The sequence below is a fragment of the Pagrus major genome, chromosome 4 (assembly GCF_040436345.1).
Source record: "Pagrus major chromosome 4, Pma_NU_1.0".
In the NCBI taxonomy this organism is placed as follows: Eukaryota; Metazoa; Chordata; class Actinopteri; order Spariformes; family Sparidae; genus Pagrus; species Pagrus major.
The window spans coordinates 9,654,866-9,678,568 of NC_133218.1; the positions used below are offsets into that span (position 1 = coordinate 9,654,866).

Here is a 23,703-nt window from a genome sequence, read left to right on the forward strand (position 1 = left end):
ACGATTTAGTTGGTCTAGATATAGAAAATCAGTCAATGAATATTTTTCTCTTCTGATTCAAATTTAATCCCAAAACTACATAGTGCTCCTTTAAACCATAATGTGATCTTTTCCTAAGCCTAACCAAGTGTTTTTTTCTTTTTGTCTAATGCCTAACCAGATCATAAGTACAGCGCTGTCACAACATACAATTTTGAAAATTAAACCAAAAGAATTGTAAAGTTGCAACATAAAGAAATTCAAAGTGTCAACAAATTTGTGGTTTACAGAAACGTACATTGCCAACATTATTCTGGCCATTGGGTTTTACATAGATTGGTAAATATTGCAACATAAATGACTGCTATATAAATAGATGATGATGACAATGAATAATATTTCACATATCTTAAATGTCTTAATTGGAATAGGCTATATTAAGAAAAAGGCCTGATTTAATATTGTCACATTCTGAATAGTAGAAAACTAGTGTGCATGTAAATATAGTCGCTATAGAATGGTCCTGCATTAGTAGAGCCCATGGCCATGTTTTGTCTAATGTCAGTCAGTGAGAGAGAATGAAGAGTTCAGACATTTCCAGCTAGTTTCTAGGTTTTACCTTTTTCAGGCGAAGAATCCCTTCTTGTGTCTGTGTGTCCGTGAAAATCTCGAACATGCCTTGCTCATCTCCCTCCACAATGCTGTATGTAGACTTGGAATTCTCGCCGATGTCTCGGTCATTAGCTTTCACCTTGCCGCCCATTTTCCCTATCGGTAGGTCTTCAGGAATTATAAACTCGTACAAACCTGGGGAGAAATAGAGAAGCACTTTGTTTGCTAGAAATGTTGATCAAATTAATCAGAATTGTGGAAGCATATTACAGTACTGCATCATCATTACACATTACAGCAGTGAGAGAAGTTAGTTTCCAAGGAGCCTGTTTGATGAAATTTACAAAATAACATTTATTTTTCCCAATTATGGCCAATCAGAGAAATGCTCATTCAGAGCAGCAGTCATTTGTTTCTCCTCCTAGTTTGATTTGGGATGTTTAAGGTTGTGAAGTTACTCACTTTTAGAGAACTTTGGCGGATTGTCGTTGATGTCTGTTAGCGTGACGGTGACAGTTGTGGTTCCTGACAAGCCACCCATGTGACCTCCCATGTCCTTAGCTTGAATGACCACCAGGTACTCCTCCCTCATCTCCCGATCCATCCCATGGAGAGCCACTTTTATGGTCGCTGGAGGTGGAAGCAGTTCATAACACATTAGTGCAATTATAAACATGACTGATATACTCTGCACATCATTTTAATGACGCTCATGCGAGTATGCAAAGGCAAGCACAAGTGAGGCGTACCGTAACCTTCACGCCCACCTTACTCCTATTATTTTAGACTGTGACTTCACAAAACAAGCTCTCCTTAACAAGCAGAGGTAAAGAATTCTACCCAGGTTTATTCTCTGAGAGTGCACCGTCTGTGTGAGCATGGCAAGGTGGTCCCGACTGAGCCAGTCCCAGCACTGAAAATCAGCTGTGTTTGTTTGTTTTTGAATGTGTTGTTCCACCGTCTGCAGTCATTTGTATTCTGATTGAGTGTGAATTATGCTGTCTGTCTTGTATAATCTTGAATATTGTATGCAGAATGGACCTTATTGACTCTGCCACGGCGCTGAATATAAAAAGGGCTCAGCACCAGCATATACGGATAATCCACTCAGGAAACAGAGGCCTGCAGGATCATCAAATGAATATAAAACCCCTCATAAAAGCCAGGCTTTGGCATGACACCCTGCCTTGGTCCTGAGCTGCCTCAGACAATGAGAATATGCTCGGCGATGATGAAAAATGTGGGAGGGGTTTGGATGTTGTGCATGCCTGCATTTTCTATTCTTGAGATAGATTTTCCTCAGAGATGCAGCACAAATTCAGGGTCAGCTTTGCTTTTGGAGGTCACACACAGCGCTGATGATCTAAACAAGTTGAGGATGTGAAGGATAAGAGTTGGATATTCTCAAGAAAATAGCTACCTAACCTCATTAGCGAGATTGCATCGGAGGAAGGAGTGTTAACCTTCTCGTTCAGATAATTTAATAAATACATATCTTGTCAACAAGCTTTTATTTTATGATTGTGTCACCGGGGTTGGGTGTGTCTTTTCCTCCACCTCAAGCATTATACGTTGCTATTACCACTGTTCCCTCAGCGCTATAAAATATTAACGCCTCCACAGTAATGAAGGAACAAACAAGTTTCCCGACAAAAAAATGGTGCACATTTGGTGACCATGGGATCAGCACAACAAATCGATTTGGAGCGGTTGGCCACATTAGTGCCACAAGCCTCCCAGACCCACGACCATAAGTCTTCTTCCTCACATTATGTCTCAACCTTGTATTATATAGGCCTTTCTGTCCAGCAACTGTGATGTCTGTTAGACCCTTCTTTTTTGAATTGACATTGACTTTACTTCCTCATTGTTTGAGGTCACTGCTATATATGTGAAAATAACAATAATAATTGCTAACTTTTTTAGGGTTAGCTGACACACCAGCAGGACTAATGTGTCACATTCTTTTTTTAAATAAGGCTTTATTCAGATTGCTCAATACACAGTGTACACTTAAACATCAACAAAACAAAGACCCACAATTTTAACGACAAGGTGAAGACAAACAAAACAAAAGCAACACATAATTTATAACAGACAATAATGAAAAGAAAAGAACAGGAGATAAAGTTAGTAAATATGATCCGAATATATCGTCGAACTGTCTCAAATGCGGTACTACTGATACACTCACCTAGCATTTTGGGAACGTAGCAAAACCTAAAAGATTTGGTTTCATAGAGAACAGTGGCTATCACAGATATCGGGGTTGAAATGTAATTTGAATTAATCAACTCATGTATTTCAAGAGATGCTACGGCAGTGTACCTCAATCCTGGTCCTGGGAGCCATGTTTAAAGGTTTCCCTGCCCCAATACGCCTGATTCAAATGAATGGATCTTTATTAGGCCTCAGCAGAGCTTGATGATGAGCTGATCATTTGAATGAGGTGTGCTGAAGCAAGGAAACACTCACACTCACCGACTACAGTGAGGTATTCATGCATTTGGATTCTTCTTTTTTCATCAGTTGTATTAAAGTAACTGATACTCAAATACTGGAAACCCACACACCCTCCTACACTACTACACCGGAAAAAAGAAATGTGCTATTATTTGAACATGCAAAAGACAATAGCTGTTCAAAAGAACAGACTAACTCAATTTGAAATCATTTGGGGAGATGTGCTGGTATTGAGTACATAAAAATGTGGCCTTTATACTTAAAGTTGCCTCAAGAAATGTGGTTTTTGGTCTTTTTTTTACACTATTCGTTTATTCCTGTGTGGGACTGGAGGGCTGTAATGCCACAAAGAGTTCAAATACTAGAGTGGTCGGAATCTAAATTATTGTATTGAACTGATTTTTAGTTGCTGAAAGTAAAAAGGATGGAGGTCATTGAGAAGGGAGAGAAACATGGTATTTGAGTTATGTGTTTGTTCATTTATATTGAACATATTTCATTTATTTTGGTTGAGACAATCAGTAGTACTATATACAACACTAGCTACTAGTGGCCAGTGAGAGGATGTCCAGCACCCAAAAAAGTTTTTTTAAGGGTTGATCATTTACAAGATGCTCAATTTGTTCACACAAGTCATCTTTTAATGTGACATGCATAAACAGATGCTGGGACCAGTGGCCTTACTTTGTGAATGCAGTAGAAGAGAAGTGATCCCACAACACACTGACCCATTTTATTAAAAAAGATGAATAAATTAATGTCCTTATTTAAAAAGCTGTTTCAAAAGACCACAAAGTGTTTGCACAAGGATAGTTCAGTGGATTCTTGTTTTATCCATTTTACTACTTATAATCATAATGATGTTATTTAACAGAGCATTTTCACTACGCAAATCTTGACAAGACAACGTGATCAGTCAGTTAATCCAGAGAACCTCGAGGTGCTTTTACAGAGAAAGAAACTGGTTGTAGAGGATATGTGTTGTAAACACTCTTATTAAGTGGATCAAGGAGAAATATTACAAAGCATATTAAAAGCCTTTATTAAGTCAGGCATATTAGAATTGGTTCTCAGGTTTAAGGACAGGTAAAACAAAACAATTATTAAGTGAAACACCACAGGCAGTTTGTGGTGAATCGTCTCACTTGTCCTTGGACACATGGGACACAAAAAAAACACTGTCTGAAGGACAGAGCGAGGGAAGAAGATATCAGCATAATAAAGAAAGGATATTAAAATAACTTTTCTCCTTCACATTATAATGTCTGCTGCACTTAGAAAAATATGGGTGTATGCCTAGTGTGCACGAGCAACAATGACACTCTACATACTGTATTATGTCCAAGCAGTAAAAATGTCTGATTGGTACTAACAAGGTGGGCCTACCTCTCTTCTAGTCGCGCAAACAAATAAACCCGCGAATAAAAAGAGCAACACAAACACGTCACATCTTCCTCGCACGCACGCACACACACACACACACACACACACACACACACACACACACACACACACACACACTTCAGTCATCCTGCTAGAAGCAACACTCTCATCTCTGTTGATCATCGTTAATTATTCAAATTAATTCCTAATCACTGAAAAGGGAGGATAGACAAACACTCATTTCCATAGATATTTGCCTCAACTTTTTTTTTTTCCACCGACCATTAACCAAGTGATGAATTGGGGCATGATGTTTATTTATTTATTGAATGCTTTTCATTTCCAATGTGGCGTTGTAAGTGTCAAACGCATTCAAATGGTTGTTTTCCCCCCTTACCTTTTATTTTTCATTAACATTCATTAAAACATCTGGCTCACTTGAATGAGCCATCTGCACGTGCTCCGCAATCACACAAAGCATGAATGCTAATCCTTAAATTGTCCGTTCAGTGCGCTTTCTATAGCCACGCTCCGGCTGCAGATGCTCGGAGATTGTGGCGCCTATAGCAGCGAGGACGAGCCCAGTGATTTCTATGTTTCGAAAACTGAGCGCTCATCCTAATTATGTACATAAATTTTGAAACTCCCTTTCTTGGAGCTTGTTTATTGTGTGCTGTTTTCCAAATTGTGAGCAGTTGATTTCCATCTCATTTCTTATTAATGCAATTTCACCATTATTTAATCATATTGCTTACAGACACATGTTAAAAAGTCAGCTGAAAAAGCAATTAAAGATCCAATCTGGAATCTGTTTTGGGATAACTTTATGCATGATGACGCTGCTGAAGAGTTTGCCTTGTGAAAGGAAGAAGTAATTATTATTGTTATTTTGAACTCATAACGCAGTGATGTTACGCAGCAGCATACGAGTACTGGCCCATTTAGCATTTAGGACGGCCAATCATCTAATGGAAACACGCAACTGAGCGATGCCCACGCTCTGCTCATATGAATTCTATAATTTTGTAGTTTTAATGATGAGTTTCATGCAGCCCATTGTTGAACCATATCACTGAGTTGACCTAGCGAAACCAGGACAAAAGAAAACGTTGCATTTGTCCTGATGTGTCCCACTGATAGAGGCTATCCTCCATGGCTAGCCTTTACTTCCTGTCTGGTTTCAGTCTTATTAAGCACTGTCCCGACTGCTTCAGTATAAGGGCCCGGGGTGTTTGTATTGTGCAGATGGCAATCACATGGTAGTAATATTGGGTGTATGTATGCGTTCCATGTGTGATGTCATTAACGGCTGTCTGACGAAGCTCTGTGTGAGATCAAAAAACGTTACCTGATTAAATTTATCCGGACTCACTGGCACAGTGTGCAGCCGATCAGCTCTGTGGCTCTTACTATACTTCATGTTTTAATTAAAGCTATACACTCCTCAGTTTTGTTGTAGTGCCCCCAGTAATACACATTTTTGCCCCAGTGTACTGTTTTTGTTTCCAAACATAAGTGTGCATGAGTGCGCAGCTGTAGTGAGAGAGGCAGCGAGCCTGGGAGTCTGAGTTAACAGCAGCCTCATGCAGTGATAATCTACAAGCGTTTCAAAAAACAGATGGGCTGAGTTACCTGCAGTCCTGTTGTTGTTACACAACTTTTAAAGCAATAACCAACATTGTCAGCTCCCTTTTAGCGTGCATCTGCTAATGTTGTCCCTCACAGGCTGGCTGAAAAGAGGTGGTTACATAATAATGTCGACACTCAACACTTGTTAACATGTTGCCATGTGATTTCCTGATAAGTGCTTTTTGTGTTTTACTATGAGTCCCCTCTTTTTTTTTTCCTTTTAGAAAATGTATGCATGATTAGCCTAATGCACACCAACCTCAGGTGGACGAGCAGGTCGGGAAGCTGTTGCATCTCCACCTGCTGGAACCTGTACAACCTCTGATACCTGTCGGCAGTGCACACGTACATTAAAAAAACACCTTCTCCCTCACTGCTGTCGCCTCTGACTTTCTTTTTCAGTTAAACCCACAGTGTTGGCAGCACAGGGAGCTCTGCTGCCAAAACTCAGGCAACATAATAAATGCATTTAAATTGATTTAAAACTATAAACAACGCTAAAATATGAATAAATTCTAATTAATTTGTTAGTTAAATCCCTCATAACAGATACTGCAAGAAGGATGACCCTCCAGCCTACATGCCTGCTTAGAGGAGCGTCTGTCGATATACAGCACAATGTGCATATCATTATATATTCATATGATCAAGATGTCTTCTTGATGTTTCATCCCATGTTGTCACATTTTACCAAGTAGCCTCGACTTCACACCCAAAATGCAAAACTGATTTAAATATTCAAATATTTCTATTCTGTTATCCTGTGGTCTCCTCTACATGTATTAACTGGAGTATATCTAAATATTCATCATCTACATAACTGTTTATCCCTCTGTCTTTTTTAAAAAATTCAAACAATGCTTGGTACACCCGAGCTGTCCTGTGAAAATGATGTATCTGCAGTGTCAAATGTTCATTAGCTAAGAAAAACTGACCTGTGCTCAGCTTTGTCACAACACCTTTTGAAAGTATTCAAGTAGGTTTCTATAATGTTTTATGCTGTTAAAGATTATGTTGTTTTTTTCATCAGATTTGAAGATAAAACAGTATTAACTGGAAGAACAATGAAGCACAAGGACCTTTTAGTAAACGTTGATGCCTTCAGGCAAGCGTGAACAGCTTAAATTTATTTTGTCGTTTCTAATGCTATTTTAATCACTACTGGAATGTGGCTGTACTAGATACAATATTGATAGTTGTTACCATGGTCTGGGTGAATGCTTGATTCTGATTGGCTCCAGGGTGAGCTATTAATTCCTGATAAACACCTATGAAACTACTCAAGTAGTTCCAGTGAAGCTGTCTGTTCATTGTTGTAAAATAATGTGCGATAGCCTGTATCTAAAATGAGTGACATCAGCTGACTGCAGACACCTCTTAGAAATAAATGAAATAAAAATCTGAATATCTTATTTACAACACTGACTGTGCCTGCAGGAAGTAGCCTGCCCTTACCTGTTTTTTTGAGTGACTGTGAAAATATCATTTTAGAATTGCAAAACTTGCATTATAATTTCCCACTGCATATTGCCTGTTTAAACGTGGCAATATTCAGTTGTGTGTTGGTTCTGATACACAGTTGGGCCTTGAAAGCTTAAAACAGACAGTTGACCTTTCTTAATATTTGCACCATACATTAAATTAGACACTTTAAGGTGAAGTTATTCCTAACAGCCAGTTGGACATACTTACTCAAAGATAGCCTACAACTTGACCTGGGGTGACGCTGTAAGCTCATTTATCTAAGCTGAAGCGGGTAATGAAAAAGGCCAGATGTTTAAATACTTGGAGGTTCTGGCCTGATGTACCTGGCCCTGTCTGGAAGAAAAGGACTATTGAAATAATCCTCAGATGTAATCACTGTCTCACTGTAAAGCCTATTTCTTCCCTTTTTGTCCCACTCTGGGCGTGGCGTCCATTCATTACATTTTGTAATACATTATGCTTTCCGTTGGTTAGAAACAGACAATGGATTCTGGACACTGTATTAATAGCTCCCATTAAATTTAATGAAGCAACGTTTCGATCTCACAGAGATCTTCGTCAGGCTTTGTCAGGCAAACAATGAGTAACAGCACTGAGAGCTTCGCCTGCTCCACAGAGGAGTTCTCATTCAGTCCTCCTTTTTTTTTAAGTCATACACTTTGACCTCTGTATTATGTCTGGGTATTATTCAGCATTCTGTTTATAGTGTAATACTTCAGCTGGTTCTGCAACTCAGGGCCATCCCACACAGGTGACTCCTGAATCCGATGTGTCAAACATGCTACAAAATGGCCGCCAGTGTGTTCTGCTACTGTATGTCTCCTAATCAGATTTATGACAGAGGAACACAACCCTCACAACGTTTGTGCCTGCAGAACAGAGATTAATCTTGAAGTCCTAAAACACAGCACAGAACTGCACTTACCTGAGTTGGGGTCTATGGAGAAATATGGTTGCCCCTCCAGTATGCTGTAGACTAGTTTAGCGCTGTTCCCGTACACTGGATCATCAGCGTCTGTAGCTGTCACCCGGGTAACTGGGGTACCTGTGGGGCAGAGAGACAGAGTTATGAACTATAACTCTATAGGCAATCATCGCTACATAGCTGTGAGCTGGAATCTGGAAGTGCTGAGCCAATCAGGATGAGTATATTCAGCCCTCTGTGGGGTTGATTTCTTCAAAAATGCGATCGCATCAGTATCAGCCATGCTTGATATATGCAGCTCATTGCCAATTTTGTTCCTCTGGAATCCCAGCAGTGTACATGGCATCTGAGCTTTTTTTTATCTGTATATTTTGAGTTTAGTCAGTAAGGAACAGCATCAAAAATGTTGTGATGGGGACGGCTGAACAGCAGCTGGGCCTTTTGGTTCACCTTTTCAAAAAAATGAAGGCTCTCTGTAGCTTTGTCACAATTTCAATGGAACATGACCTTGATATATAGCAAACTGGTACTACCCACTAGTATTTCAAAATCATGAACCACTTTGAGTTGATACAAGCAATTAAATAATGATAAACTTAAAATGCAAGATGAATTTAACATGCTGTGCTTTTGTAAAGTTTATATGTAAATAGAACGGTAATAAACCCATAGCTGCTAACTGGGCAGCTCTGTGAAATACAAAGGTGGAAACAAAATCTGAATCTGGTGAGACAAAAAAGATCCTTTCCTGCTTTTCTTAAAGTTTTGCACTACTCTCCCTTAAGCAGAACAAAGTGAAATACCCAGCCCTGACTCCTTTTTAATCCCTTCTCCCGTCAAATAATTTTTGAACAGTCCCTTACGACAATGAAATAATAAACAAATGAGTCTTTTTTAGTAAAAAAAAAACAAAAAAACATGATATCTGAGCAGGCATGTGTACCCACAATATAACTGCATCTTGTATTTCGCCACAACATGCCCTTAATTCATCTTCCAGCGGTGTGTGTACAGTTCATGCGTCAAAGTGTCAATTACGCGAGGCAAATGTGACATGACTTCAGATGAAATATGGTATAATGGCTGTTTGGTCTAACTGAGCAAACCAGTCATGTCAGTGTTGATTAGTCATTTAGCCTCTTGTAATGCTAGCTTCCACTGCACATGTTGGCCAGTGTGCAAATCAACGTGACAGTGATGGATGTCTCACATACTTCTTGTAACACAGCGAGGAAAGTAACCGCATTGCTGTCTCCATGGCCGTGTTTGATTCTACTTTTATTTCCGTGACTACCGCAGACCCCTAATACACACACTGACAGTTGTTTTGAACACTTGAGAACACTCTGCTGAAGGTTACAAGATAATCAAATGTATGTATGTCTTTACACAGTGTTTACACTGATCGCAAACTTCAAGTCTAACACACAAAGAGAACTCTTTACCTTCTGAGAAGAGTTTGCCTAATTAAAAGTTTGGCTACGTTAATGTAACTGTTGGAACATGTATTCTAAATGCTAATCGGATATCACTCCTTAACACTGGAGCAATTAGCCATTACCTTCACACCAACAATACTCAATGTAGCAGAAATTAGGTTCTTTAATAAAACAGCTCTTTGCAGAAAATGTATGCAAGGACCTTCATCAATATATCAGCTGTGCTAAACGCTCAGGGCAAATCAGAAAATAGATTAGTGACAATTTAATCCACCATTCAGGCCTCTATTATACGCCATCAAGAAAAAAATCCACTGAAAAACGGAATATAAAGAGACTATTAACGCAATTAAACTCATCCATTTTAATTCATGGTGACCTAGCTCCTCATCAGTCTCAGTGTGAGGGACTGTGCAAGAGAGGCAGATAGGAAGAGGGAGAGAAAAGATGCTGACGTGCTGACAGTGAGCAACACGCTGGCAGGAAGCTACAGATGGTATGGTAATTGTTTCTGTGAAAGATATTTAGAGGTGTTCTGACAACAAAGAGAGACGTCCCTCATCGCAGACGGCACAGGTCCTGCCACAGGCAACAAAGTCTGTCCACTGCAGACAAAAAGGCTTGTAGTAAAGACCTGCGCCAAGCACGAGTTCTGGCTCAGATGATTCAGAGGTGTCAGTCATGAATTAAAACATGAAAGTAAAAAGCGCCAGATGTGTTGGAAACACAGCCTCTGCAAAGTCTTTAGTGTGTAACCCACAAATCAGACATCTGTATTCTGTTGGAATATTGTCTTTTACTGCCTCTGCAAGCACTGACAGCACCCCCGACTGATCTGCTGACCAATGCACTGGACCGGTACATCCGCCCCCACCCTGGTGCCCCCATGTTCGAAAAATTGCCATGCCCTCTTTGATGCCCTATGTTAGATAAAACATGATAAAGTGCTCTCTACTGTGGCCCTAAGTGCAAAAAAGTGATGAAGTTCCCTCCAGGGCTCCTTTTCAGGGGAGAAAACAAAATGCTGTTCCATACAGCCTGCCCTACATGCTGGAAAATGAGTTGGCCTCTGTGTGCTTCTAAAGGGTTATTTTTCCTGTGTGCTTTTTAGTAGTTCAACCCTAAACTTGATGTTTCTTGCTGTTCAGTTCTCTATCTTGTGTTGTGATAACTCTGTGCTTATGGTCTGGTTAGGTTTAAGCACAAAAAGCACTTGGTAAGGGTTGGGAAAAGATCCTGTTTGGGCTTAAAAATACCTTTTTTGGTCGCCACAAACATGGCTGAATACTGTCCTGAGGTCTCCCTAAAAAATATCCATCAATGTCTGGCTTAGCAGCCTTCTCGTCTGTAACCCCCCATAACGTGAACACAATATGACACGTAGTGCAGGAATGTCAATATGGTACGTAGCCTATGACATGTGCAAATGTGAATGTGTCACTGGTTTGCAGAAATGTTAACTGCCTTCTCGTGAAAAAAATATTCATCTATTTTTAAAAAAAAAATTTTATAACCTGATGTGAGTTACGAGACTGAATGTAGCTATTTTAACTCAGAGTATGATCCTTTCCTGAACAAGTAGTTTTGGAGCCACACCTAACTAAAATGGTGACAGTTTTAGAATGATAATAACAGTCCATAAGTCATAATATAGGGACTGTTTTTTAGGAAACTTTATTTTGAAAGTGAAACCGGACATTGCATATTACATATTATGGCTAACTTGACTGCGAAGCCCTTCACATGCAAAACTGATGCTAAAGAGGCAGGTGAAGCATCTTATAGTTTGAAGCGTAGGCCCTTGACCAAGTTGAGTGAGTGAGAACATGTTGAGCCCACTACATTCAGCCACTGCCCTTTGTATTTACCACTGGATCAATGTGCTGCCTTGTGAATACTGAACATAAGTCTATCATACATGAAGGTCAAAACAAACTCTTGCATTTACGCCGAAGACCAAACCACTCCAGTGTAACCACGGCAAAACAGAAAGGGCCTTTCATAAATAGCACGACACTGAAGGTGCTTCTCAAATCTATGTGGTACAGTTTTTGAACAATCTTTATGACATCAGCTACACATATCAACCATTGATTAATAGTCTCTGTGGCCTTGTGACAGCAAAACAAAGCAAAAACCCACCTTTGCACTCTAACTGGAGGAGCAGTTGCACTGTTGTAGCCCAATTATTCCACATTGAGAGAGCCTCAAGTGGTCCTTTGAGACGGAGGTGTTCTAGTAATTCATAGTCTTATGATGACCCTGGCTGTTGTGTTGCCAAAGCTTACCTTGTAAATTTCATACTGCTTGTTACACCCCGTGCCTTCTGCAGTGTTTAGATCACAGCAGATCAATGAGCGCTCTCGCTTTTTTCTGTGTTTCTGCTCGCTGCGATAAGACAAGCGAAAAAAACAGCATGTTATAACTTGATGTGAGCTGCTGATAGACTTGGAATTTCCTCTTCTTGAATCCACTTAACAGCCACTCTGATCACTTAATCTCAATTTACATGAAGTAAATAGTGAGCCTGATATTTCAGTTATCACATTTCAAAAGCTATTAATACTGTGTACCACCGCATTGACCGTTCTCACCATTAGCCGCGTGTGTGTTGTGGAAAATATCGCATTACTTTCATTCTACACACCATATAGGATGACTCCTCAGAATGAGGTTATGTACAATACACGGTCTAAAAAGCTGGCATTATGTGGAAATCTCACACAAACATGTTGGATAAGTCAATAAAATATCAAATAAAGTGGTTGACAGAATGAAGGGAAACATAATTATATGAATTATATCCCACCACCAAATTGGTGCGCTCATGCGTTAATGCTGGGAAGCACATTATATCCTGTATGCCATAGATGTTTGCCAATTGTCAAATGAATAAAATGAGAGACAGCTACGGAAATTGCACCTCATTTTTTTTCAGAGATACAGAGACTTATCTGCCTTAAAGTTAAATTACTACTACTACAGAGGGAGACGGCAGCCATCTACACAGCCCTAATTATGAAAAGTACCTTCATACTTCTAAAAGGTGACTGACTATTGCAAACAGGCTTTATAAATTCAGTTACACTATGGATTGAAGTGGGGGAAGTAGCGGGTAGGAAAAAATCTTCATAAAAACAGTGGAACCGGCGAAGCATGAAATAGCTCCCTCTTTCTTTCCCTCCCACCGGGGTAAAATGCTCCTCACCACCCCTGATAAAAAAATGAGGGATTAGGAAAGCCAGTGTTTTGGTCCTGTTTCAAATCAGTGCAGATTAGCTCGTCCTTCCTCTTGATAATGCACCGAAATTTCAGGGACACTGCAGAAATGGATGCAGCTCTGGGCCAGGCAATGGGCACAGAAACTCAATTGTAGGAGGAATATTGTCTCTGGCTTTTATTTGAAGCCGGTAGCATTGTGGCATTTACAATAATAGCAACACAACACCTATAAACTTCCAGGGATGAAAATGCTCAATGGTTGCTAAAAACAGAAAGTGTGCGGGGAGGATTAGGCATGTAAAAAGCCTACAATGGAAATGGAAAAACGTACACCCAGAATGCATCTGATGTTGTGCGCAATGCACTGCTCTGGCATGTCTGTTTACCTAAGAAGTGTTCCTTTTTACACAATCCTCGGTCAAACCTGTTAGAGATGTGCAAGTAGGCGCAATCACGCTGTGTCCTGTCTGAATGGATTAGTCTCACTTTTCTCCTGCTGTCTAGCAGATGCCCATGACACTGAAAGATTGCACATAACCTTGCAAATCTCCCTCTGTTGGTTTGGGCAGTGGCCCGCAGAGTGACACGCATTAAACATGTATGAAAAATACAGCCTGCATTTACGGCTGTTTTCCCACGCTAAGTGTAATCTCATTAATCATGTCGTGAAGTTCACAGGATTTAATACCACACCAATAATCTAAACACACATCATTCTCAACGGATGCCATCACTCTATATGAGGCATTTACATCAAATTTACAGCTGTTGCTTTGTTGGTGAAGGGTCTGTGGTTTGTAGAATAAAGACATGGGGGTCTAGCCTCCTGTTTTATCAACCCGACAGAAATAATAGGGCACACACTTCCTATTTACTCCGTACACTGGGCCAGTGATGGGAAATCAATAGGAATCTTCCTTGAACCAGAGAGGGGATAAATTGCGGGATGCAGCCCGATGTGACACACAATAACTGCAGAAGGACATTGCAGCTTATTTCTTTTACACATTATTTCATAATACAGCGTCATCTGTATAGCATGCTTATTTCCTTGGACGTATTGCAAGGATAATCAACAGTGGAAGGTCATAAAGATGGAGCTGAGAGGCATTACAAGATGCTCATTTCACTGTTACACTGCAGAGTAGGAGGAAAGGAATTAAATTAAATAACGCTACTCTTGTCTACAGCTTTAGATCCAAATATTGATTTTTCACTGATATTTTGTGGACTTGTCAGGAGCTTCTCCACCATTAAAACTTAAAAAAAATTCAGCTGACATGCAATGGAGAATGTCTAAAATATTAAGATTTACCTCAGATAGTGGCACCAAAAATGCTGTTTGATGATGAAATGAAAATTAGAAATACTTATTTTCTTGTCAAGTGTGAAACTATGGGTGACGGGCTCCGCCACAGTTAATGTCTTGAAAAACTGGATGAAATAAAAGACCAAACTACTGTGCAAAAATAGGGCTCACTTCATGAGATTTTCTGCTAAGCGCAAAAAGTTCATTGAACAAAACGATTACAAATCCTTTATTGCATTATGCACACAGGCTCTATTTTCCAGGTGATGTAACAAGAACATGAGCTGCTTTTTTTCCTCCATTGCCCAGAATTCACCCTCAGCATGCTTGGTACAACTCGGCAAACCGCACCACAGGGAAGCACTCTCAGCTCAAGTACCATCATACCTATAATCACTCCAAAAAAAATATGTCATTACAGTTCATTTACTGTTGCCAGAATGTTAGGATTCTCCTCAATATCCCTCCATCCAACAAGCATGGCAGCTGTGTAACATCTCAGCTCTGCTCTGCTTGGACCAGCTCAGAAGCGTGAAGGGTAGAGGACAGGGGGCATTCATATGTATGTATGCACTGAGCCATAGAGAAGGGATATCACTGAGGCATGGGGAGAGCTGTGGGCTGCATGAGGCGTGGGGCTAACAGTGCCCTGCTGTGAGCCCTACCCGGGTAAAACAATACTGTTTATGTCTGACTGGCTTTACACCGCGGGGGCCACAGAAGAGACGGAGAGGCACAGGGATAAATAGAGAGAGGGGCATGGTGCGGGGCAGTAGTATGCATAAAATCACACGATTCACGGTGGTTTATTGCAACACTAAGATATGAACAATAAGAAATAAGATTAGAACCTTTCTAGCCCATTTCTATAAAAAGAGCTGAGGTTTTTTTGGGACACCCTTTAAGTAGCCATTTTAAGGTCTTCAGGACTTAGTGGAGACCAAAGCAAAGCTAAAAGGAGAGTTATTAGGACTTTAAACACAACACCAAATGGATAGTAATTCTTCTTTGTGTCTGCTGGATGTGTAAATAGGCAACTGTTTGCTATGTATCCTTTCCCTATGACTTTTTGTTCTGCCCCTGAGTGGTGAAAGAAATCGATTCATGCTAGTTTAAAGAAAAACATATCTATCCCAGTCGCCGGAATAAAATGTTAGCATATTTTACATTTTGCAAACCACTCATTCTCTAAATTTGTATGTTACCTGTCATATCATGTTCACATTATATGTTTAAGACCTGATTTATCGCAAGGTGGAGGAAATGGTGGTGGAGGTACAGGTGAGAAGGCTGCCGAGTCAGTTTAAGATTGTGTTCCAACATTTATAAGTGTGATACCACTTGATACTTTTAAGGATACACTGGGACAATTTCCAGGCGTGTGTGTGGCAACAAAAAGTTAATACCTATCCAGCTGTGTTTGTGGTGACCAAAGCAGGCAAGTGGTTTTAGTGCCTGAACCTGTCAGAACATAAGCACAGAGTTGTCAGAAGATCATGAAAAATTGAAAAACAATAAATAAATGTTAAGTTTCCAAAATATTCGTGGTTTGCAAGAATGTACATTGCCAACATTTATTGTGGCGACTCGGTTTCAATGTGTATTCATAAAGTTACACAATAAAAATGTATGTGTCATCAGGAGAGCCATTTCAATAACCTTGAAAGCTTACTTTGAACAATGTATCCATCCTCATTCCCATAAGAATAACTCTTGTTTTTACAATACAAAAGCTTGATGGCAAACAAGTATGAGATCTATGTGAACCTCTTTAGCATGTAAGTGCTAACAAACCATGCAGTTATGCTGTTTGCCTACGACCAATGTGATATTAACACTATTGTTCACATATCTTTTTGCCTAACATACTCTAACACAGTGGTCTACATGTTTATTCCATAGAATTCTGTGATGCGCCGTTGGACATGAACCCAGCGTTGCAACAGTTAAAGGTAAGCTGTCTGGATACACAAAGACTGCTGAGCCTCTAACTAGCAATATAATGTTTCATGCACTCGGGTAAATTTGACCTTGTATTGGAAAAATCTTCACAGATGATTACATTCTTTTTTTCCAGTAATTTGATGACAAAAATAGCAAAAATTGACTTCATTGGCCAATTAGAGAACTGTTCCGTCCAACAAAACCATGTAATAAATGCTGTTAGCTGCAGACTGTAGCTGTCCCTCTGTCATTTAGAATTAGCCACTCTGTCTGTTGGTCAGTAAATATTTTCCTGGTCTCATAAATGTCTCTTTACTTGCAAACTAATGTAATGAACCCCGGTGTAGTGAAAATGTAATAATGCATCCCACGGCAATGACTGTTTAAATGAGTCCAGCCTACACTTACCCACTACCCACCCCTCTCCCGCTTTTCTAGGTCAGAAAGATGGCGTGCCAAACCCTTTTTCTAAAATGGCTGCTCTGTGGGGCTGGACGGTCCCCTGATAGCGCCATTGTGGTGACAGGAAAGTGATTATGTATTGATCATGATCACATAGACACTGGTGTAGCTCTCTCTCTTGTCTGTGGGCAGAGAGGATAATAGCTCATGATCAGACAGGGAGACTGACAGCCCATCTCTCCAGGCGGTGCCACCAGCACTATTTTTGGACAGTACCACCTATTTGATTGAAATGCATGTGCACGGATGGGGAATAATGGAAGAATTAGGAGGCGATTAGCGCTGTGAGGCAGAGTATTGTCAAATACAAAGTGTAGCGCTGTGCTGTAGTGTGGCAGGCCAAAGCTCTTGATAACACAGAAACGGTTGTAACGAGGTGGAGAAAACAAGCATGTCGAGGCATCCTTTCATCCATCCATCCATCCCTGTCCATCTCTTCTCTCAGAGGAGTAGATGACATACTTGGAGCAACGCCAGTTGATTTTCCTACAGTAGTCAAAGCCAGTTTTAGATTCCTGGGCTGCAGATGGGCATTTATGGCAACACTGCAGATGGGCATTAAGGGAAACCCTAAAACAAATAAGCATGCTCATAAACAACTGGCATGTGTGAACTTTTTGTCATTTGCCAGTACAGCCTCAAACCTCCCATGCTTTCATTTGTCACTACTTCCACCAAACACTCTTCTGATCTACAGCCCGGGCTCCGACTGAAAGTGGTGGCTCTCCTCTACTATGATGGTTTATATTTATATCAGGAAGACGTAAGTGTTTCAGAATGCATGGAGGCACAGTAAATAATTACAAGGTAGGAAAAAACACGGTCTCCCTCGGCCCATCAGTCTTCATAACAGGACTAACGCATACTCATCTTAAACTGTGAGTTTCAGCAGGGACGCAGGGACAGGGCAAATGAATGAGGAACACCCTGCTGAGGCTGAAAGGATCAGGACATATGTGTTTATTTCATGCCTGAACACACTTTTCAAAATTAGCCTTGGCCGAATACAACAAAGGCCAGAGGAGACCTTACAACAGGAAAAAAAACATCTTGAAGATAAGATATGGTTGTCAGCATCCAAGAAATTGTTCCCCAGAGCCAATGATGGATAAGGGACGCTGCGTTTTTGAAGAGTAAGGGGACCGTCACACTTAAGCACTTACATTGTCATTGTTGTAGTACAATTACTGGTCTTCTATAAGACAGAGAGGGAGCCGTTACAGAGAAGCAGGGGACAGTGTATGTGTGTGTGTTCGTGTGCGATACCTGTCTGTGTGTGTACATAACATCCCTATTTCACGGAGTCGGCCACTGAGTCTGCCGCCTTGACAAGCCGTTTACAGGAACGGCAGGAACAAAATAATTAAGAGGGTCCTTTGTTCCCCGCTGATGGCCGTGACATATGCCGCCATTTTAAAGGGTTGTGTCATTGATTCACTTTAATTAGTTCATAGGAAATGTGTGCAACATGCAGATAGAGTTCAGGACTGGAAGTCGAGGACGGAAAATTGGGCACTTCACATGTTTAATTGCTCCCAAGGCGTTTACAATGGCAAGGTAATAACAAAGAATAAGGCAAAGTATATTGTCTAATGAACAACTTTATCATGAGTAAATGAAGAAAATGTTGCTTAATTTGAGAACTCTGCCACAGGGGCAAGAGTGTTTAATGTGAATTATGCTTCCTCCAAAAAAAAAAAAGGAAAAAGGAGGGGAAAAAAACAAGTTTCAGCATAATGTAAAACTGTGGTGGGAAATGAACTTGCGGTTAATATTTTTGCCGCACTACATCAGCACTCGCTCCTGAGAGTGCTAAACCGGAGATCAAAGTTATTACTTAATACCAGAAATGAATTACTTATGTATACACTGATGCCAAAATGCCCTTAACGAGGTGTGTAGCCCAATCCTGTTCCAGCTGAGCTGCTCAGCGGCCAACGGTAGAAAACTGTGTGTTTATGAATTTCTGTGTAAATGCAGAGCTACTGTACAACATGGAAAAAAGCTAAAGTAGCCTAAAATAATGAAATCCCCCACAGATCATGTATAACGAGGCGTGAATTAGGATGAATGGACTGATATCCAACTAAAAAAGACACCACGTCCCGTCCACTTAACCTCCCTTTGTGAATATTCTTGTTTAAACTGTGCAGTTTGCCTGCTGGTCTATCAAGTCTGAGCTTCTCACAGCAAGTTAGCTGCAAATGTCCCCACCATTGAAGCCATTAGGCCACATCAGTTTGGAGAAAAAAGAGCAAAACATATCCAAGCAAACAAAAAACAGCACTGTGCAGAAAGGGAAGAGGGCCTGCCAATTCAAGACAGGAGAACAACATGAGCAAATTATTGAAAAATTGACAAAGAGATATTTTCGCCTCGGTGAGTCAAGGCAGGTAATTTTAACCTGCAGTGTTGACGTACCTTGTGATTATTTTTGGGCTCCTTTGGACGAGTTTTGGGGTCCAAGATGAACACAGAATAGCCTGCCAATTTGAGAGCAGTTCTTTTGGACTTCACATGAGAGGTGTCTGTAGTCTGGTTAGAAAAAGGGCGGGGCTAGGTTATAAAGGGATTACGTCACATTTGCGTGAGCTAATCAAAATTTAGAAATACTTAAATCTAATTCAGATGACTGTTGGTGGGTTGTTTTGGCTCATGTTACCAACACAGTCCTAATGGAGCAGATTATATTATAGTAGTCTTTTAGTGTTATACTTGTAATAAATAATAACCAAGGATGGTTTCTTTTCATAAATGCTGACTTGTTCTATAACGATTGTTGCTCATTCAGAGCTGAATAATGAATTAATCTAAACATTCAGTACCTAATCATACCTTGAGTATCTGGTGATCTTTTTAATGTAAATGCTGTCATGCTTCTGTGTGTTTTAATGTGTCTTGTTTTGACTGTGATATGTTGTGTTTTTCACATGCAAGCAAAGACAAATTTCTAACTTTAGCACACAAAAGGTAGACAATAAAGCATTTTCTTTTCTATTCTATTCTATTCTATTCTATTCTATGTCATTGTGACTTAAACACTGGGAAAGATAATGATAATCTAAAATCTGAGAAAATGTAACAGAAAATTTTAAAAAATCATTGTTATTATATAAATTTGAATATACACTAATGCATAACACATTTTCATAACATGAACACATTGTAGTGATCCACATCCATTCCAAAAGTATAGTTTTACAGGTAATACTCAGGGGTGTTTTTATCTGTACCAGGAAAAGTGAATTTTCTTTATGGTGCCAGTGTGAACATTCACATTCTTCCAGTGTGCTATTTTCATATTCTGGGGGCAGCACCAGCACTGGGGATGACGTTGCATTAAAAACAAAGGACAGAGTTGGAGAGAAGCGTTGCCATCCCTCCCTCTGCAACGTCTCCCTCTCGCTGCTGCAGTGCAAGAAGATGTTCTCAGTCAATTACATATTTTCTATTCTTACAGCCTGTAGAGGTAAAATTTTGAGAAAAAAAACCAACCTGAAGCGTCTCAGTGACAAGCTGTTTCCCATAACCCCGGCAATTGGCCCATCTAAAGGCACCGTGTGACAGAGGTCCTCCACCTCCCACACAACTGCATTAAGACACTGGACTCCACTGAATCCAGTCACGTCGTTTGTTCCAGCGCAGAGCACCTTCTAAGTAATACACTCTGTCATCTGACAGCCGTCCTGGAGTGAGAAGGGTTAAAGCGTTTTCCCAAGGAATGTTGAAACGTACTACGTGACTGGTGACTTAATGTCTTCGTCAGCCGGTGAGAGCGGTGCTATGCTGCCGTCTGACAAGCAATCCATCACAGAGAACACACAGACAGAAAGCCGCATGCCACCACATAAAGTGTCCGCATGACAGACATGCTAAAATACACGCCTACGGTGCGCACCTTCCGACGCACGCCGGCACACACATGCGCTCGTATCCTCGACGGAGGCAGACACACATTTATGCACTTGTTAACATTCTGACAGTCGTACGACGCAGGAAGACAGACGGATGCACAAACACTCCAAATACTGAGCAAACACCTCACCTAGCCCTGAACTCTCAAAGTCGGTGGCTAACAGAAAAAAAAAAAAAGGTTCAAAAATGACAGAGGAGGAGAGCGACAGGAATGGTGGAATGTGGATTTACAACCCTAGTAATCCCAAGGTTTGTTTACACTCCCAGAAGTGAAGTGAAATTTTAAAGGGCTATCTCTGTAGCGTGCTGGAGAGCAGATTCACCCAATTACACAGCAACCCCCAGTGTGACATAGTAAAACTGCTGTGGGATTGACTGTGTGCGTGGGAGTGCGTGTGGCTTTATGAGTGTGTGCGTGTGTGTGTGTGTGTGTGGACACCAGACTGTGACTGTGGTAAAACCACAAACTGACTAAATCCATACCACAGTGTTGAGAGCAATACAGCTGCCAATGCTCCAATACACAAACAGCTAGAACACAAGAAGGCTGTCTGATGCCACTCATGACAGCCAGACAGGAGGGGTGAAACACACACAGCAGCCAGACCTGTATCTGTCTGCAGACCTGTATCTGTAGCTGTCTGCGGACCTGTATCTGTCTGCGGACCTGTAGCTGTCTGCAGACCTGTATCTGTCTGCGGACCTGTAGCTGTCTGCGGACCTGTATCTGTCTGCGGACCTGTATCTGTCTGCGGACCTGTATCTGTCTGCGGACCTGTATCTGTCTGCGGACCTGTAGCTGTCTGCAGACCTGTAGCTGTCTGCGGACCTGTATCTGTCTGCAATATAATACAATAAAAACAGAACATTTAAAGTAGTACCTGGAGCAGAACTAAGGGATAAAGAAAATGTAAAAAAAAACTCAATTACATGCAGGGACATAAATTCTGATGACAGAATAAAAGCATGGCCAACAAGTCCTCTTCTTTTTTTCCTTTTAACTTTCCCTTCATTGTATCAGACAGCTGAGGCATGGCAGCGACTGTACGAGCCAGGCGAGGGCTTTAGTTAATGGGGACGGACATGAAGAGGAGGGCCTCGCCTGTACTGGAGATTTGATCCTTTCGTCTTATCAGCTTCTTTTTCAAATGACCTTGCTGTATGGACTTTTATGCCTCCCCCCTTTATTCTCTGCTGGTGATTGGATGGGCCTCTCCAGTCTCAAATCTCTGCCACCTTGATGAATGTGTTCCACCCCCATTTATGTTGCACTGACCAATCCCCCTCCACTACCAGCCACAGTGTGGCACATGAATCTTGGCTGGAGGCACTTCAATATGTAATCAAACACAAACACACTTAACTACGTACAACAAAACAATCCAATTACCAGAATAACTGTTTAAAAAAATCTGTATTCATCAAACATGTGCCGGTTGTCTGCGCACCAGTATGTAATCAGAGTTGATAAATCCTAATTGTTCTCAACCGCTATGCTTTTGCACGTTTGAGGTCATACGCATGCAGAAATGCTCCCAATTAACCACATGGTGACAAAACATCTTAACAGAAACTTTCCAGATCCCTCCCCAACCTTGAACTGCCGGTGGCCAAAGAATTCCTACAGTGGAAAGGACTTGGATGTGCACAGGAATGGCTTTTGTGCATAAGTCCTAAATCATGGAATAAATCTTGTGGTATCTGTTTTGAGAAGCAGTGCCTACTCAAGAGCCCTTCATGCCTGTAACTCCAACACCATCTCCTCCAACCCCTCTAACCCTAACCCTGACCCAATGGGACAGTAAGGCCCTAAACATATACTGTGAATGTGATATAACGCATTTTGTTGAGATGCCAATATGGTACATAGCCTATGACACATACAAACATATCAGAAGTTTGCAGGAACTTTATCCGCCAACTTTTTGTCCTGGTGACTGAGCTGAAATAACAGCTAATAAAGACATTTACTAAGCCCCTTTTATGTTTCAATGTCATTTTTGCTTTGCTTCCCTTGCAGTTAAATTAAGTCTACACAGTCTTTAGTGGGAGCAAAACGTAACTTTTAAAGAGTGTTATTATGTCTTTCAATGGGATGCAATTGCCGCTTTTAATTTTAGGTACTGAGAGCTGGATGCCTGCAGGGTCCAAATAGCTACGGTTGGTACCACAGACAATTAATAATGCAGACATAGAGGAATGAGAGTACATGGGATCCTGTTTCTGCTGCTCAACACTGTAAAATCACCTGAAGCATGAAAAGGGAGCGCACACGCATTTGTGTTGACTTTTGGCTGCAGAGCCACTGAGCAAAAGTTCTTTCTTTTTTTGAAAAAAGCAAAGCGTAAGTGGGAGTGACGTGCCGCACAATACAAGATGCAGTAGGAGGGAGACACAAAGGAGCAAAGAGGGATGAATGCAGAGCAGGGAGAGTGCACGGGAAAAAAAGCCCTAAAACACAACATTAAATATCCACAATCCTCCTCTTGAATAATTAATAGGTGAGCCACGGCTGTGTGCTGAAGAATGCGTATGAGAAAGCATCCTGGCATCTTAGCAGATATGAGTAAGCATTTGCCAAGTCAGAGGCGCGAATCGGAGCCCTCCTCATTTTGCCGGTTATAGCGATGATGCGTGGAGGACTTCCCACTCACCAGCACGGCTTCAAACAGCTCCTTGTCACTTCTGATTGATCCGTAACACAGCTGATAAGGACACACACACTGGAAAGTTAGATGACTTCCACAAATCTTTGAATTGGAACTTTCTGAGAGTCATAGGATTCACTGACACGACTGCACATAGTCCATAAAATGTGTCCTGTGTCAATCATCAGAAATAAAGTCCTCCAGACGTTTATACCTTTCAGCTGTAACATCGCAGAACAACATTATGTAAGAGTAAATAATAGAGTTCAGTGATATGGCAGAGAGAAA

General features: G+C 40.9%; 1 protein-coding gene across 2 annotated transcripts in view; it reads right to left on the bottom strand.

The window, feature by feature from the left end:
* Nucleotides 1–23,703, bottom strand: part of cdh8 (cadherin 8) — a 99,834-nt gene that overhangs the window by 27,492 nt on the left and 48,639 nt on the right. For both annotated transcript variants that reach the window (XM_073464418.1, XM_073464419.1), the window contains exons 3-5: nucleotides 8,477–8,596; nucleotides 1,054–1,221; nucleotides 599–786 (exon numbers count right to left, since the gene is read on the bottom strand). In XM_073464418.1, coding sequence (XP_073320519.1) covers nucleotides 599–786; nucleotides 1,054–1,221; nucleotides 8,477–8,596 — 476 coding nt within the window. The remainder of the gene's footprint in view (nucleotides 1–598; nucleotides 787–1,053; nucleotides 1,222–8,476; nucleotides 8,597–23,703) is intronic.